The sequence below is a fragment of the Mustelus asterias genome, chromosome 26, assembly GCF_964213995.1.
Source record: "Mustelus asterias chromosome 26, sMusAst1.hap1.1, whole genome shotgun sequence".
In the NCBI taxonomy this organism is placed as follows: Eukaryota; Metazoa; Chordata; class Chondrichthyes; order Carcharhiniformes; family Triakidae; genus Mustelus; species Mustelus asterias.
In genome coordinates, this window is record NC_135826.1 from 21,491,790 (window position 1) to 21,507,781 (window position 15,992).

The 15,992-nt window shown below is 47.2% G+C and overlaps 1 protein-coding gene across 2 annotated transcripts in view; it reads right to left on the reverse strand.

The window, feature by feature from the left end:
- Positions 1-15,992, reverse strand: part of LOC144479507 (transducin-like enhancer protein 1) — a 230,071-nt gene that overhangs the window by 116,073 nt on the left and 98,006 nt on the right. For both annotated transcript variants that reach the window (XM_078198239.1, XM_078198240.1), the window contains 2 exons: positions 4,079-4,141; positions 2,281-2,385 (listed from right to left, as the gene is read on the reverse strand). In XM_078198239.1, coding sequence (XP_078054365.1) covers positions 2,281-2,385; positions 4,079-4,141 — 168 coding nt within the window. The remainder of the gene's footprint in view (positions 1-2,280; positions 2,386-4,078; positions 4,142-15,992) is intronic.

The following is a 15,992-nucleotide window of genomic DNA, read 5'->3' on the forward strand; positions in this document are numbered from 1 at the left end:
GGCTCTATCGGAGGATTTACCCAACTGTTGCCCTCTGACACAGTGTTACAAATTACTATTATATTATATGCACTATACTATTATATACAAGTTACCATTATTGTCTGGCCGCCAAAGAACAGATTTGCCTAACCATCTCATCAATGTAACTCTCAAGCTGTTCCCCAAGCCTTACTAACAAACACAGCAGAGGGAGAAAAGCCCTTCAGAGAAAGCTTCACTTCCATTTGCCTCACCAAGTCCGTGAACCATCTAAAGGAGCAGCACATTGGAACAGTGCAAGATCTGCCTCAAGGAAATGTGCTGCCTCACTGCGCCAGGGACCCGGGTTCAATTCCGGCCTCGGGTCACTGTCTGTGTGGAGTTTGCATGTTCTGCCCGTGCTTCCTTGGGATTCCTCCGGTTTCCTCCCCACAGTCCAAAAATGTGCAGGTTAGTTTGATTGGCCATGCTAAATGGACCCTAGTGCCAGGGAGATTAGTAGGGTAAATACTTGGGATTACAGGGATAGGGCCTGGGTGGGATTGTTGTCGGTGCAGGCTCGATGGGCCAAATGGCCTCTTTCTGCACTGTGGGGATTCTATGATTCTATGAATTATTTTTTAAAGTGATGATCTTTGCATACGTCAATAATCGGGATGGAGAACTTTTCAATTCCGTTATCAGGCACCCTTGAGAAGAGAGTAATCGGCGCTGTTTTATCTATTCAGAAGTTTGCTGTTGCCATCAGTTCTGTACATGCAAGTCCCTGCAACCTACAATGACACAGCACTAGTGGCCATACTCGGGGAGACCAGATGCTGGGGAGATACAATAAAATATAAAACTAAGAAACTGGCTTTCCCAGCAGCCGCTCTTTGAAAATCCAGCAAATTTACAATAATGCCAGCTTCATGCGAAAAACAGGAGCTGGTGGAGCTGCATGTCCATTCAACTCAACATAAAGAAGATCCATCATCTCATCATTTACACATAGTTTTTTCTTGTTAAAATTGCACCAACAGGTGCCACGAGAGGTCGAGATATCTACCAAACCCGAGCGGGGAAGAAAGTTTAACCTTTAGACTGGAGAGCGGTAAATTAACCCTGTGCAAAGCACATTCCATATCATACAAACCACCACAATCACCCAAAGCTTCTGGACCTCCCTGTATAACCTGAACATCTCTATAATCCTTTCACCGATCCACACTGGTTTCTGTGCTGGACAAACACTAAACGCAACGCAGGCTTGTAAGTAATATCCAAGCAGTGTTCTCAACTTCTCATTTGCATGAATAGGAGCTTTCCTAAATTGCTCAGATACAATAGTATCTGACTGCATGAGCAAATCTTTTTTTTTGAAAGCAGGATCTGAGCTCTCATCAACTTAAATATGAGGTTGGGGTGAGGAAAAGGGTTATTGCGTGGTTACTTAAGGTCCGTAACTGGGGGCAAGGATGGGTTTCACCTCCGAGGCCTGCCAGCCTCAGGTTAAAATCACTACCAGGTCACGGCGGTGAGAACCCAAAGGGAATACCACCACCACCCCCCACCTCATCCCAACCCCACCCCGGTTTTTGAACCCGTGGAGTGGGTTGGGGGGCAGGGAAGACACTTAAGTGTCAGGGGGATTAGCAGGATAAATAGGTGGGGTTGCTGTCAGTGGGATGAATGGCCTCCTTCTGCACTGTAGGGATTCGATGATTCTATTACTTTTAGTCATAGAATCATAGCAGCACGGGGCGGCTCGGTGGCACAGTGGTTAGCACTGCTGCCTCACAGCACCAGGGCCCCAGGTTCAATTCCGGCCTCAGGTCAGTGTGTGTGGGGAGTCTGCACATTCCCCCTGTGTCTGCGTGGGTTTCCTCCGGGTGCTCCGGTTTCGTCCCACACTCTAAAGATGTGCAAATGCGGTGGATTGGCCATGCTAAATTACCCCTTAGTGTCAGGGGAGACGAATGGGGTAGATGCGTGGGGCTGCGGGGATGGAGTCTGGGTTGGATTGTTTTAGGTGCAGGCCAGATGGGCCAAAGGGCCTCCCTACAGAAACATGTAGAGTTTCTATCATTTTATGGGTTTTAGTCGTAGTGCAACTGTATGAGATGATTCAGCTTCACTATTACCTCGGAAGAGTCTCATCATCAACTCCTTTCTGGAGGGTAGTGGATGGTTTAACCACCATTTCCTTTCTCGTGTGGAGTTGGGGCAGAGTGCCATGTAGGAAATGCCAGTCACGCAAAGTCTACAGTGCCTGAGTAAAGTAATTCCATTGGAATAAATGTTAAGAGGTATACATACTGGGGGTGGTAGAATGGGAAGTCCTCGCACCCCAATGGCAGCATTTAACTCGCCCATGGTCACCTGCTTTGCACGTTCTATGGTCTGGATTACCTGTTGTTGATGCTGGAAAGATACCAAAAAACAAGGAAGTCTGGTAAAATTGTTTGGAATAAAGCAATTCATACTTGCATTCATAGTAACAGGGTTAAATCACCTTCAAGGACCAATAGTGCAGAGTGGACATTTACCACAATACAATAGATTATAAAATCAACATCCTCTTGGGGATTCCATGTCCTATCATTTAAACACAAGGGCCAGTTACCTTGGCAATACAACTATAGAAACACTTCATTGGTTGTAAAGCATTTTTCAATGTTCTGTGGCTGTGGAAGGCAACAAATAAATGTAAGCTTTTTTTGAAACCCAAGAGTGTGGTCGTGCTCTTCTCTTTACTGCTGTTGTTGTATACTACTGACGTAGAACTGTCAAACCACATAGGAGGATCCAGAAATCTTGATCACAAATATACAGAGATGAGGGTTATAACCTCAGGAGGCCCCTTGGCAATTTGGCTCAGGGTCCCTATTTGAAACCTTACACTGTATACTCCTTTCATTTTACTAACTCATAACATACGACCTTCTGAATCAGGAACTGATTGAACGCCAGGAACTGAGCACAAAAATCAAGGCTGACTGACAAAAAATCGAGTGCAATACTGAGGGAGTGCTGCCCTGTCGGAGGGGTTGTTTGTCAGATGAGATGTTAAACCAGCATCCCATTTCCTCCCTCAAGTAGGTGTAGGAGCACAGGAAGTAAGAACAGGAGGAGACCATTCGGCCCATGGAGCCTACTCCGCCATTTAATCATGGTTGATCTTGGGCTTCAACTCCATCCCCCCCCCCCAGACACTAAAAGAATCTGCCTATCCGAGCCTTCAAAATATTTAACGATGGAGCATCCACAATCCTCTGGGATTGAGAATTCCTAGGATTCGCAATCCTTTCGAGTGAAGAAATTTCTCTTCATTCAAGTTCCAAATGATTGGCCCAAAACACTGGGACACTCTCTCTTCCTCTCTCCCCCCCCCTCCATCCCCACTCCGTCCCATCTCCACTTTCCCCCCAAACCCCTGCCCACACGTGCCACCACTATACCCCTCCCCCCCCCAGCCTCCCGATGAAGGAGCAGCGCTCCAAAAGCTCATGGTACCAAATAAACCTGTTGGACTTTAATCTGGTGTTGTGAGACTTCTTACTGTTTGATAAGAGGAACCACCTACCCTATCCAAGCCCCCTTCAGATGTTACTATAGCACTAGTTCGAGGAGCAGTGGAGTTAGCCCTGGAGTCCTGGCCAATACTTATCCCTCAATCCTCCATTCAAAAACAGAGTTATTTACCATTGTCGCATTGTTGCCTCTGGAATATTGCTGCGAGTAGATTGGTCGCGGCTTTTCTGACATTGCAACAGTGACTACACTTCAGAAATTCTCGGCTGACTCTAAGGGGCTTTGGGACATTTGCGTGGCCATGAAAGGCATTATATAAAAGCAAGTTTAACTTTCTTTCGTGCGAGTATAGCTTTTGCAGTATGCAGAATTTTATCTATTCTATAAACTATAATAAAGTTTTAAATTTTTTTAAAGTTAAAGTTTATAAAGTTTAAAATAAACTTTAAAGAAACCTAATAAGCACAAACAAGGAGAGCAAAAAAACCTTAAACTTAATCTGCTACTTAAAAAAACATTACATTTCAAAGGTTTAAGGTTAAAAAAGAATTAACAAATTACATGAATTAAAAGTCACACTTACTTCCTGTGATAAGTAAGGAAGGAGCTGAGCGCAGATCACATTCAGTCTCTTCGCAATTTCTGTCTAGGAAGAAAAGGATTAGGTTTTAAACAAAAATATTCTAAAAACGGAGCTGCAAACGTGAATTCATGAAGTTAATGCAAGAACTGGATCGCCAACAGTCGGTTTTGCTCCAAAGGATTAGCAAGCACACTCCACATTAATGACTTGTGAGTTATTACAAATCTTGCACAGCAAGCTGTCAGTTTGCCAGTTCAGTATGTGACCCAACAGCTCCCACTCTGCAGAAATTGGCAACCCCTTGCTAATTAACTACCTTGGCGGCTCCCTTAGTATGTTGAGAACAAATGCGCTTTGAAACACAAGTAGGCTTACACTAACACTGCAATGAAGTTACTGTGAAAATCCCCGAGTCGCCACACTCTGGCGCCTGTTCGGGCGCACTGAGGGAGAATTTAGCACGGCCAATGGACCTAACCAGCACGTCTGTGGGAGGGAACCACAGCGCCCGGGGCAAAACTCACACAGACGTGGTGGGGAGTCCACACTACCACCTTCCCAACCCAGCTCCCACCTTCTCCCCACCCCGTTATAAAGAGAGGTTGGGGTGGGCACAGAAATCGGCAGCCCATCCACCATATTTAAATTGGTAATCAAGGGTCAATTAGGTTTGTTACCAAGCCAATTGACCCTGAGGATATGCTGCTCACAGACCATAACACATTTGACGTGGGCAGTCAGGCTGGAATGCCGGAATTATCCGGCCATTCACGCCCCACTGTCGCTGTAAGCGAGGATGGAGAATTTGGCGCTCAGCCAAATCTCTGTTCACAGCAGCAGGACCGGAGAATCTCGCCAGCATGAATGACTGGAAAATTTCGGCCAATATCTTCAAGGTGGGGGGGGAAGAAGGTGTTTTGTCTTCGGGGGCTGCCCTTTGCCAATCGGGAAATGCCTCCCCCCCACCCCCTCATAATCGAACACCCCACCTTCCTTCCTATCTTCCAACATCCTTAAAACTCACCACCCCCACCCTCAAGGGCCAAGACCCCGGATTAACCCGTCTCCGGGGATCCATGGATCCATTCTTTCTCCTCCTCTTGTTGAAGTCTCGGCAACGCCCACTAATGCGTGCTTGGGACTGATGGAGCTGCCGGCAAACCTGATTGGCTCCCGAGGGTGAGGCTTCCTCCCTTGTGTGGGGCAGAAGTTGCCCTTGGCCCTTGTCTAGCCTGCGGAAGGACAGGCTGACACGGAGCCAGTTGTCTCCACGTTGACTTTGCCTGCGGGTTGGGGGTGAGGAGGACGGGGTGGGGTGAGGTGGCAGCGACTCGGCTGCCCCCATTATATTCAGCCCTTTCTTTAACAAAACTAGTACAATTTGATTCGATTTATTATTGTCTCATGTATTGGGATACAGTGAAAAGTATTGTTTCTTGTGCGCTGTACACTCAAAGCATACCGTTCATAGAGAAGGAAAGGAGAGAATGTGGTGTTGCAGTCACAGCTAGGGGGTAGAGAAAGATCAGCTTAATCACTGCTGCTTCACAGCTCCAGGGACCTGGGTTCGATTCCCGGCTTGGGTCACTGTTTGTGTGGCGTTTGCACGTTCTCCTCGTGTCTGCGTGGGTTTCCTCCGGGTGCTCCGGTTTCCTCCCACAGTCCAAAGATGTGCGGGTTAGGTTGATTGGCCATGCTAAAATTGCCCCTTAGTGTACTGAGGTGTGCGGGTTCGAGGGATTAGCGGGTTAATATGTAGGGGTATGGGGGTACGGCCTGGGTGGGATTGTGGTTGGTGCAGACTCGATGGGCCAAATGGCCTCTTTCTGCTCTGTAGGGTTTCTATGATTTCTAATATATCTGAATTGTGGGCCCCTCCCTCAAGCATACTTAAGATTACCACAGTCCATGAAAGAAACCAGTCTGTGAAGTTTAAAGTTTATTTATTAATATCACGAGTAGGCTTACAGTAACACTGCAGTGAAGTTACTGTGAAAATCCCCTAGTCGCCACACTCTGGCGCTTGTTCGGGTACACTGGGAGAATTTAGCATGGCCAATGCACCTAACCAGCACGAAGGATAGCAAGAATAATCCAGGTAATTACAGGCCGGTGTGCCTTACGTCAGTGGTAGGGAAATTATTGGAGAGAATTCTTTGAGGCAGGATTTACTCCCAATTGAAAATAAGTGGACGTATTAGCGAGAGGCAACATGGTTTTGTGAAGGGGAGGTCATGTCTCACTAAATTGATTGAGATTTTTGAGAAAGTGATGAAGATGATTGATGAGGGTAAAGCAGTGGATGTTGTCTACATGGACTTCAGTAAGTCCTTTGACAAGGTCCTCATGGCAGGCTGGTGCAGAAGGTGAAGTCGCATGGGATCAGAGGTGAGCTGGCAAGGTGGATACAGAACTGGCTCGGTCAAAGAACAGTAAGAAGTTTAACAACACCAGGTTTACTGTGTTTACCCCAGTCCCACGCCGGCATCTCCACATCGGTCAAAGAAGACAGAGAGTAGCAGTGGAAGGGTGCGTTTCTGAATGGAGGACTGTGACAAGTGGTGTTCCTCAGGGATCAGAGCTGGGACCTTTGCTGTTTGTAATATATATATATATATATATAAATGATTTGGAAGAAAATGTAACTGGTTGATTAGTAAGTTTGTGGATGACACCAAGGTTGCTGTTTTGCGGATAGCGATGAGGGCCAAAGGATACAGCAGGATATAGATCAGTTGGAGACTTGGGCGGAGAGATGGCAGATGGAGTTCAATCCAAACAAATGTGAGGTAATGCATTTTGGAAGGTCTAATACAGAAAGGAAATATACAGTAAATGGCAGAACCCTTAAGAGTATTGCTAGGCAGAGGGATCTGGGTGTACAGGTACACAGGTCACTGAAAGTGTCTACGCAGGTGGAGAAGGTAGTCAAGAAGGCATACGGCATGCTTGCCTTCATCAGCCGGGGCACTGAGTTTAAAAATTGGCAAGTCATGTTGCAGCTTTATAGAACCTTAGTTCGGCCGCACTTGGAATATAGTGTTCAATTCTGGTCACCACACTATCAGAAAGATGTGGAGGCTTTGGAGAGGGTACAGAAAAGATTTACCAGGATGTTGCCTGGTATGGAGGGCATTAGCTATGAGGAGAGGTTGGAGAAACTTGATTTGTTCTCACTGGAACGACGGAGGTTGAGGGGCGACCTGATAGAAGTCTACAAGATTATGAGGGGCATGGACAGAGTGGATAGTCAGAAGCTTCTTCCCAGGGTGGATGCAGTGCCGGATTTAGGCATAAGCTAAACAAGCTACAGCTTAGGGCCTCACAATCCGCAGGGGCCTCACAAAATTTCAGAAGGTTTACAATGAAGAGAACATTTAAGAGCGGATACCAGAAAAGAAAAAGAAAGCACCAGCTTGAAGAGCAACTCAAAAAATTACCAAAATTACCAAAATCTATGAGAGAGATCAAGACAGCCAAATGATAAATCTGTAATCAGTAAATGCATTCATTTGAAAATAATTTGTATTTTTCACTTTCAATACCTTGCTATTAAATAATTAAAAGGCATAATTATGTTTTCAATTCTTTTGTGGCGACCCAAGGTCCTGTTTTGGTACGCACCTTTGTGAGACCTTTTGGTGTAACTTTTTAACAAGGGGCTTCCAAGCTTGATATAGCTTTGGGCCTCACCAAGTCTAAATCCGGCACTGGGTGGAAGAGTCAATTACTAGGGGGCATAGGTTTAAGATGCAAGGGGCAAGGTTTAAAGGAGATGTACGAGGCAGATTTTTTACACAGAGGGTGGTGGGTGTCTGGAACTCACTGCCGGGGGAGATAGTGGAAGCAGATACGATAGTGAGTTTTAAGGAGCGTCTGGACAAATACACGAAAAGGATGGGAATAGAGGGATATGGTCCCCGGAAGGGTAGGGGGTTTTAATTCAGTCGGGTAGTATGGTCGGTGCAGGCTTGGAGGGCCGAAGAGCCCGTTGCTGTGCTGGAATTTTCTTGGCTCTTTATCTTTTCGACTGTGGGAGGAAAACAGAGCACCCGGAGGAAACCCACGCAGACACGGGGAGAACGTGCAGACTCCACACAGACCCAAGCTGGGAATCGAACCCGGGGGTCTCTGGTGCTGCGAGGCAGCAGTGCTAACCGCAGTGTCACCGTGCCACAAAACCAAACGGTCTGGTTACAAAACTGCCTTCAGCTAGTGCTGTCTCTTGTCAGACCAGCTGCAAGCAGTGCCCTCCGATCACACACATTCAGCAGGGTATGGGTCAGCAGTCTCCGAGGTAGTGCCCAACTCGGAGGAGCTACCATCAAACTATCAGTAATGCTTCAATCCCTTCAGATGAAAAAAGGTAGATCTGTATTTAAGATCAGCGCTGCTTTTAAAAGAATACGAAAGACAGCCAAAGGGGGGATTGATTAAAACCCTGGCAACATTGGGAGCTCTAGTTTTTAATTAGGATTCAGCGCTGAAGAGTGAATGCAAAAATAGAGGAGACAGAGACAAGCCTCGGAGACAGTGTACATACTCCGGAATATTCCAGCCGCAGAAGCAGTCAGGCTGACAGACTCATCAAGCACACACAAAGCAGGGAAGATAAAAGTGACGCAATTTAATGTGACTTGCACTGGAAGGGAGTCAAAGAGAGAGCAAAAAATATCCTACAGAGCAAGCGTCACCAAAATAACATTTTCCCCACCCAGTCTGGTCCGATCACCACACACAAACGGGGAGAGAGAGAGAGAAAAAAAATCAGGAATTCAAATAACAAGGCTCGGGTTTAATACATTTAGTTAATTAAAATAAATGGTTGGGTACCTGCAGAAACAGTAAGAAGTTTAACAACACCAGGTTAAAGTCCAACAGGTTTATTTGGTAGCAAAAGCCACACAAGCTTTCGGAGCTCTGAGCCCCTTCTTCAGGTGAGTGGGAATTCTGTTCACAAACAGAACTTATAAGACACAGACTCAATTTACATGAATAATGGTTGGAATGCGAATACTTACAACTAATCCAGTCTTTAAGAAACAAAACAATGGGAGTGGAGAGAGCATCAAGACAGGCTAAAAAGATGTGTATTGTCTCCAGACAAGACAGCCAGTGAAACTCTGCAGGTCCACGCAACTGTGGGAGTTACAAATAGTGTGACATAAATTCTGATTCTAGGATCGCATGATAAAGACTCAGGAGGAAAAAAGCAGAAATATTTATGTGAAATAGTGTGACATAAACCCAATATCCCGGTTGAGGCCGTCCTTGTGTGTGCGGAACCTGGCTATCAGTTTCTGCTCCACGACTCTGCGCTGTCGTGTGTCGCGAAGGCCGCCTTGGAGAACGCTTACCCGAATATCAGAGGCCGAATGCCCGTGACCGCTGAAGTGCTCCCCAACAGGAAGAGAACAGTCTTGCCTGGTGATTGTCGAGCGGTGTTCATTCATCCGTTGTCGCAGCGTCTGCATAGTTTCCCCAATGTACCATGCCTCGGGACATCCTTTCTTGCAGCGTATCAGGTAGACAACGTTGGCCGAGTTGCAAGAGTATGTACCGTGTACCTGGTGGATGGTGTTCTCACGTGAGATGATGGCATCTGTGTCGATGATCCGGCACGTCTTGCAGAGGTTGCTGTGGCAGGGTTGTGTGGTGTCTTGGTCACTGTTCTCCTGAAGGCTGGGTAGTTTGCTGCGGACAATGGTCTGTTTGAGGTTGTGCGGTTGTTTGAAGGCAAGAAGTGGGGGTGTGGGGATGGCCTTGGCGAGATGTTCGTCTTCATCAATGACATGTTGAAGGCTCCGGAGGAGATGCCGTAGCTTCTCCGCTCCGGGGAAGTACTGGACAACGAAGGGTACTCTGTCCACTGTGTCCCGTGTTTGTCTTCTGAGGAGGTCGGTGCGGTTTTTCGCTGTGGCGCGTCGGAACTGTTGATCAATGAGTCTAGCGCCATATCCTGTTCTTATGAGGGCATCTTTCAGCGTCTGGAGGTGTCTGTTGCGATCCTCCTCATCCGAGCAGATCCTGTGTATACGGAGGGCTTGTCCGTAGGGGATGGCTTCTTTAACGTGTTTAGGGTGGAAGCTGGAGAAGTGGAGCATCGTGAGGTTATCCGTGGGCTTGCGGTACAGTGAGGTGCTGAGGTGACCGTCCTTAATGGAGATGCGCGTGTCCAAGAATGCAACCGATTCCGGAGAGTAGTCTATGGTGAGCCTGATGGTGGGATGGAACTTGTTGATGTCATCATAGAGTTGTTTCAGTGATTGTTCACCATGAGTCCAAAGGAAGAAAATGTCATCGATGTATCTAGTGTATAGCACCGGTTGAAGGTCCCGTGCGGTGAAGAAGTCTTGTTCGAACCTGTGCATGAAGATGTTGGCATATTGAGGTGCAAATTTGGTCCCCATGGCTGTTCCGTGTCTGTTCCAGACACACGGAACAGCCATGGGGACCAAATTTGCACCTCAATATGCCAACATCTTCATGCACAGGTTCGAACAAGACTTCTTCACCGCACGGGACCTTCAACCGGTGCTATACACTAGATACATCGATGACATTTTCTTCCTTTGGACTCATGGTGAACAATCACTGAAACAACTCTATGATGACATCAACAAGTTCCATCCCACCATCAGGCTCACCATAGACTACTCTCCGGAATCGGTTGCATTCTTGGACACGCGCATCTCCATTAAGGACGGTCACCTCAGCACCTCACTGTACCGCAAGCCCACGGATAACCTCACGATGCTCCACTTCTCCAGCTTCCACCCTAAACACGTTAAAGAAGCCATCCCCTACGGACAAGCCCTCCGTATACACAGGATCTGCTCGGATGAGGAGGATCGCAACAGACACCTCCAGACGCTGAAAGATGCCCTCATAAGAACAGGATATGGCGCTAGACTCATTGATCAACAGTTCCGACGCGCCACAGCGAAAAACCGCACCGACCTCCTCAGAAGACAAACACGGGACACAGTGGACAGAGTACCCTTCGTTGTCCAGTACTTCCCCGGAGCGGAGAAGCTACGGCATCTCCTCCGGAGCCTTCAACATGTCATTGATGAAGACGAACATCTCGCCAAGGCCATCCCCACACCCCCACTTCTTGCCTTCAAACAACCGCACAACCTCAAACAGACCATTGTCCGCAGCAAACTACCCAGCCTTCAGGAGAACAGTGACCAAGACACCACACAACCCTGCCACAGCAACCTCTGCAAGACGTGCCGGATCATCGACACAGATGCCATCATCTCACGTGAGAACACCATCCACCAGGTACACGGTACATACTCTTGCAACTCGGCCAACGTTGTCTACCTGATACGCTGCAAGAAAGGATGTCCCGAGGCATGGTACATTGGGGAAACTATGCAGACGCTGCGACAACGGATGAATGAACACCGCTCGACAATCACCAGGCAAGACTGTTCTCTTCCTGTTGGGGAGCACTTCAGCGGTCACGGGCATTCGGCCTCTGATATTCGGGTAAGCGTTCTCCAAGGCGGCCTTCGCGACACACGACAGCGCAGAGTCGTGGAGCAGAAACTGATAGCCAGGTTCCGCACACACAAGGACGGCCTCAACCGGGATATTGGGTTTATGTCACACTATTTCACATAAATATTTCTGCTTTTTTCCTCCTGAGTCTTTATCATGCGATCCTAGAATCAGAATTTATGTCACACTATTTGTAACTCCCACAGTTGCGTGGACCTGCAGAGTTTCACTGGCTGTCTTGTCTGGAGACAATACACATCTTTTTAGCCTGTCTTGATGCTCTCTCCACTCCCATTGTTTTGTTTCTTAAAGACTGGATTAGTTGTAAGTATTCGCATTCCAACCATTATTCATGTAAATTGAGTCTGTGTCTTATAAGTTCTGTTTGTGAACAGAATTCCCACTCACCTGAAGAAGGGGCTCAGAGCTCCGAAAGCTTGTGTGGCTTTTGCTACCAAATAAACCTGTTGGACTTTAACCTGGTGTTGTTAAACTTCTTACTGTGTTTACCCCAGTCCAACGCCGGCATCTCCACATCATGACTACCTGCAGAAAGCCATAGCCGTAAAGAATCTCGCACACGTACGCACACTCAGTAAACCTACTTTGAACAGACTGTATTCTCCATTGCAAACAGGCTGTCAGCAGGCCCATACAAAGATGGCCCTCGCTTGTGCCTACAGACCCCCGGGGCCATCAGCACTCACACTGAGCAGCCCGCAGAGGCAAATGGTAATTAAACAGCAGGCTCAAGCACAATACTGATATAATTTGCCCCTCTGCTGTGCATAGTAAGGGGGTCATGCAACACCTTTTAGGAGGTACAGATGCCTCCGTTAAATTCTTGCTACCTAACGAATTTCAGGGCCTGGCAGAATATAGATTAGCTTGTCATAGATAGTGACACTTCTCAAGTGAGATTTTAAAATGGGCTATGGGACGAAACCGGAACACCCGGAGGAAACCCACGGAGACACGGGGAGAATGTGCAAACTCCACACAGACAGTGATCCAAGCCAGGAATCGAACCCGGGTCCCTGGCGCTGTGAGGCAGCAGCGCTAACCACTGTGCCACCCTAGTATTTAGATATTCATTTGCGCTGCTGTAACCTCCAGGGTTATGGGCCAAGTGCTGGAAAATTGGGATTAGTGTAATCAGATCTTTGTTGACCAGCGTGGGCACGATGGGCCGAACAGCCTTCTTTTGCTCTGTAAGTGTCTATGAATCTCTGAATTCATGGTCTGGTTCGGAGTACGACGCTACATAAATGCAACTCTTCCAACTCCAACAATATCACTTCACTTTTAAAGCCAATTAAGTCAGGGGTCCATAAATACAAATTAGTTCAAAAATTAATAAATTATTCCCAACCTTAAAAACTCCTAAAAACAGGAGAGAAGTAGATGCCACTTCACACAATGACACAGAAGCACGGCGTACTTCAAGCAATTTACACCAAAATAAAATTGATGTTGTTAAAAACTGCATTTTTGTTTTTTTAAATTGCTTCATGCCACAACCAAATCCTCAGTGGTAGACAGGTCAACGTGACACTTAGCACATAAGTGAACAAAGCAAAATGGTTCTCAAGTACCAGCACAGCTCGAGTGTTGTTGGGTTTCACTGAGTCAGGGGACAAACGCAGACAAGTATCCTCCATGTACACCTCACAGAATCGATAGTAAACCAGCAACTAAACTCCCAGTGGAGCTGTTTCGAGAGACTCCCAGCACTGAGGCAAGATGCAAACATTCCTCGGTCTCTTGCCTCTTCATGCCTCCTCCAGACCTCAATCACCTCACACTGTTCTTTGGAATCGACAAAGGCTAGAGGGTGCTACAATCTCCCGGAATAAAGATGTGCGGGTTAGGTGGATTGGCAATGCTAAAATTGTCCTTCAAGTTTGGGGGGGGGGGGGTACTAGCAGAGCAAATACGTGGGGTTACACAGAAACACAGAATTTAGGAGCAGGAGGAGAGGGCATTTGGCCCTTCGAGCCTGCTCCGCTATTCATCACGATCATGGCTGATCGTCCAACTCAATAGCCTAATCCTGCTTTCTCCCCGTAACCTTTGATCCCATTCGCTCAAACTGCTATATCCAGCCGCCTCTTGAATACATTCAATGTTTTGGCATCAATTACTTCCTGTGGTAATGAATTCCACAGGCTCACCACTCTTTGAGTGAAGAAATGTCTCCTCATCTCCATCCTAAATGGTTGCCCCAAATCCTCAGACTGTGACCCCTGGTTCTGGACACCCCCACCATCGGGGAACATCCTCCCTGCACCTAGCCTGTTTAGTCCTGTTAGAATTTTATCTCTATGAGATCCCCCCCCTCATTTGTCTGAACTTCAGCAAAAACGATGCTAACCGAGTCAATCGCTCCTCATACATCAGTCCCGGAATCAGCCTGGTAAACCTTCGCTGCACTCCCTCGAGAGCAAGAACATCCTTCCTCAGAAAAGGGAGACCAAAACTGCACACAATACAGGCATAGGGCCTGGGTGGGAGTTGTTGTTGGTGGAGGCTGGATGGGCCGAACGGCTTCCTTCTACACTGTAAGGATTCTCTGAATATCTACTCTAAGCAGTGAGTTAAATTAGGAGATTAACTACCCTACCCACACGGTGACAGAAGCTCCTATTCACTACCTCCACGCAGCTCAACATGTGTGCAACTGTATCCATCTCAGCTTAGATGGGAAACTGTCTCCTGTCACACAATCATCTGACTGGCTCAAGCTCTGTATCAAAAAAAGCAACAAATTCACAACTGAACAGGTGAAGGAATGTACCAGTTAGTAAATCACTCGCAGGAATTAAAGGATCAAAATCATCTCTTTTGTAAAAAAAAAGGACAAACCAAAAATGGGTCGTCAGCAACACAACCAATGAAAGAACAAACCTCCATTGGAAACAAACTCCTGAATTTCCTCTGTGGCTATATGGTCCCTCCCCATTTTCACACCAGTCGGAAAAAAATGCAACTTCTAACCCACCCTCAGCAACATCACTTTTTTATTCATTTGTGGGACATGGGCATCGCTGACTGGCTAGCATTCATTGCCCATCCCTAGTTGCCCTTGGAGGGCAGTTGAGAGTCAACCACATTGCTGTGGCTCTGGAGTGACACGTAGGCCAGGCCGGGTAAGGACGGCAGATTTCCTTCCCTAAAGGACATCAGTGAACCAGATGGGTTTTTCCTGACAATGGTTTCATGGTCATTAGTAGACCCAGATTTCTTTTAAAATATATATTGAATTCAAATTTCACCATCTGCCATGGTGGGATTTGAACCTGGGTGCTCAGAACATTAGCAGAGTTTCTGCATCAATAGTCTAGCGATACCACCACCAGGCCATCGCCTTCCCTTATCCTCCCCTGTTTTCTATGCGCCTATTGACATACAGTGCCTAAAGAACTACGAGGTAGGCTTGGTAAATTGAACACTGGGGAGCTCTTTATTGTAGGTGTGCACTGTTCTACAGTTCAGATCTAAGACTGCATGACCGGGTGCCACACTGGGGGATGCTAATCCTCCAGCGTCAGCTGATCCCGCACTCAGGTGCAGTACATTATATACATATATTACAACCACAAAGTATTGAGTCGCAGTTCCAGCAGAAAGCCAAAATGGAGAAAAGGGTCAGGCATTTTGTTATGAAGACCTGACGTCTCACTGAACTGAGAAATGTAAAGAACCGGCCTGGTATTCCCCACTGACAGGGATTGAACGATGGCCACAAGCTAGCTGGACAGGCAGCAGGGCAAGATGCTCTGGCCTTCCCTCAGCGTTCGCGCCGTTCACTGGCGGCGGGATTCTCTGGTCCCACTGTTGTCAATGGGAATTCGCATTGAAGCCACCCCACGCCACCAGGAAACTGGCCGCAGGGGTGTGCCGCCAATGGGACCAATGAATCCCGTCAGCTTGAACAGCCAGAGAATTCTGGCCATAGATATGTTCGAGAGCCTAGACTATCAGCAACAAATAAAGGGCAAGAATCCTATCAAACAAGTTCCATCTACTCAAATACAATGTGGACTTATAAGTTTTTTCTTCTGTATGGGAGTGCTGCTGGGAAAATTTCCAACTCCGCAAACCCGACTCGGGAGAAAGTGCCCAGTGTGTGAATTTTCGTTCTCGGGGGTGGGGGAGGGGAGATTGCCAGGTGGAAGGACAGGCTGTGTGAAAGGCCCGCATTAGTGTTCTGAGATGGACATAACAGAAAAAACAGCCCTCACAACACCCCTTAAACACACACCATCCCTGCCACCTTTGCCACCGTCAACGGCCCCTCAGAAGTTCCTTGCCAAACCATGCACCTCCACCCACTCCCACAGCACCTCATACCCTCTATGTCAACCAATGCCCTTTGACCAAACTCCATGAGTCTTTATAG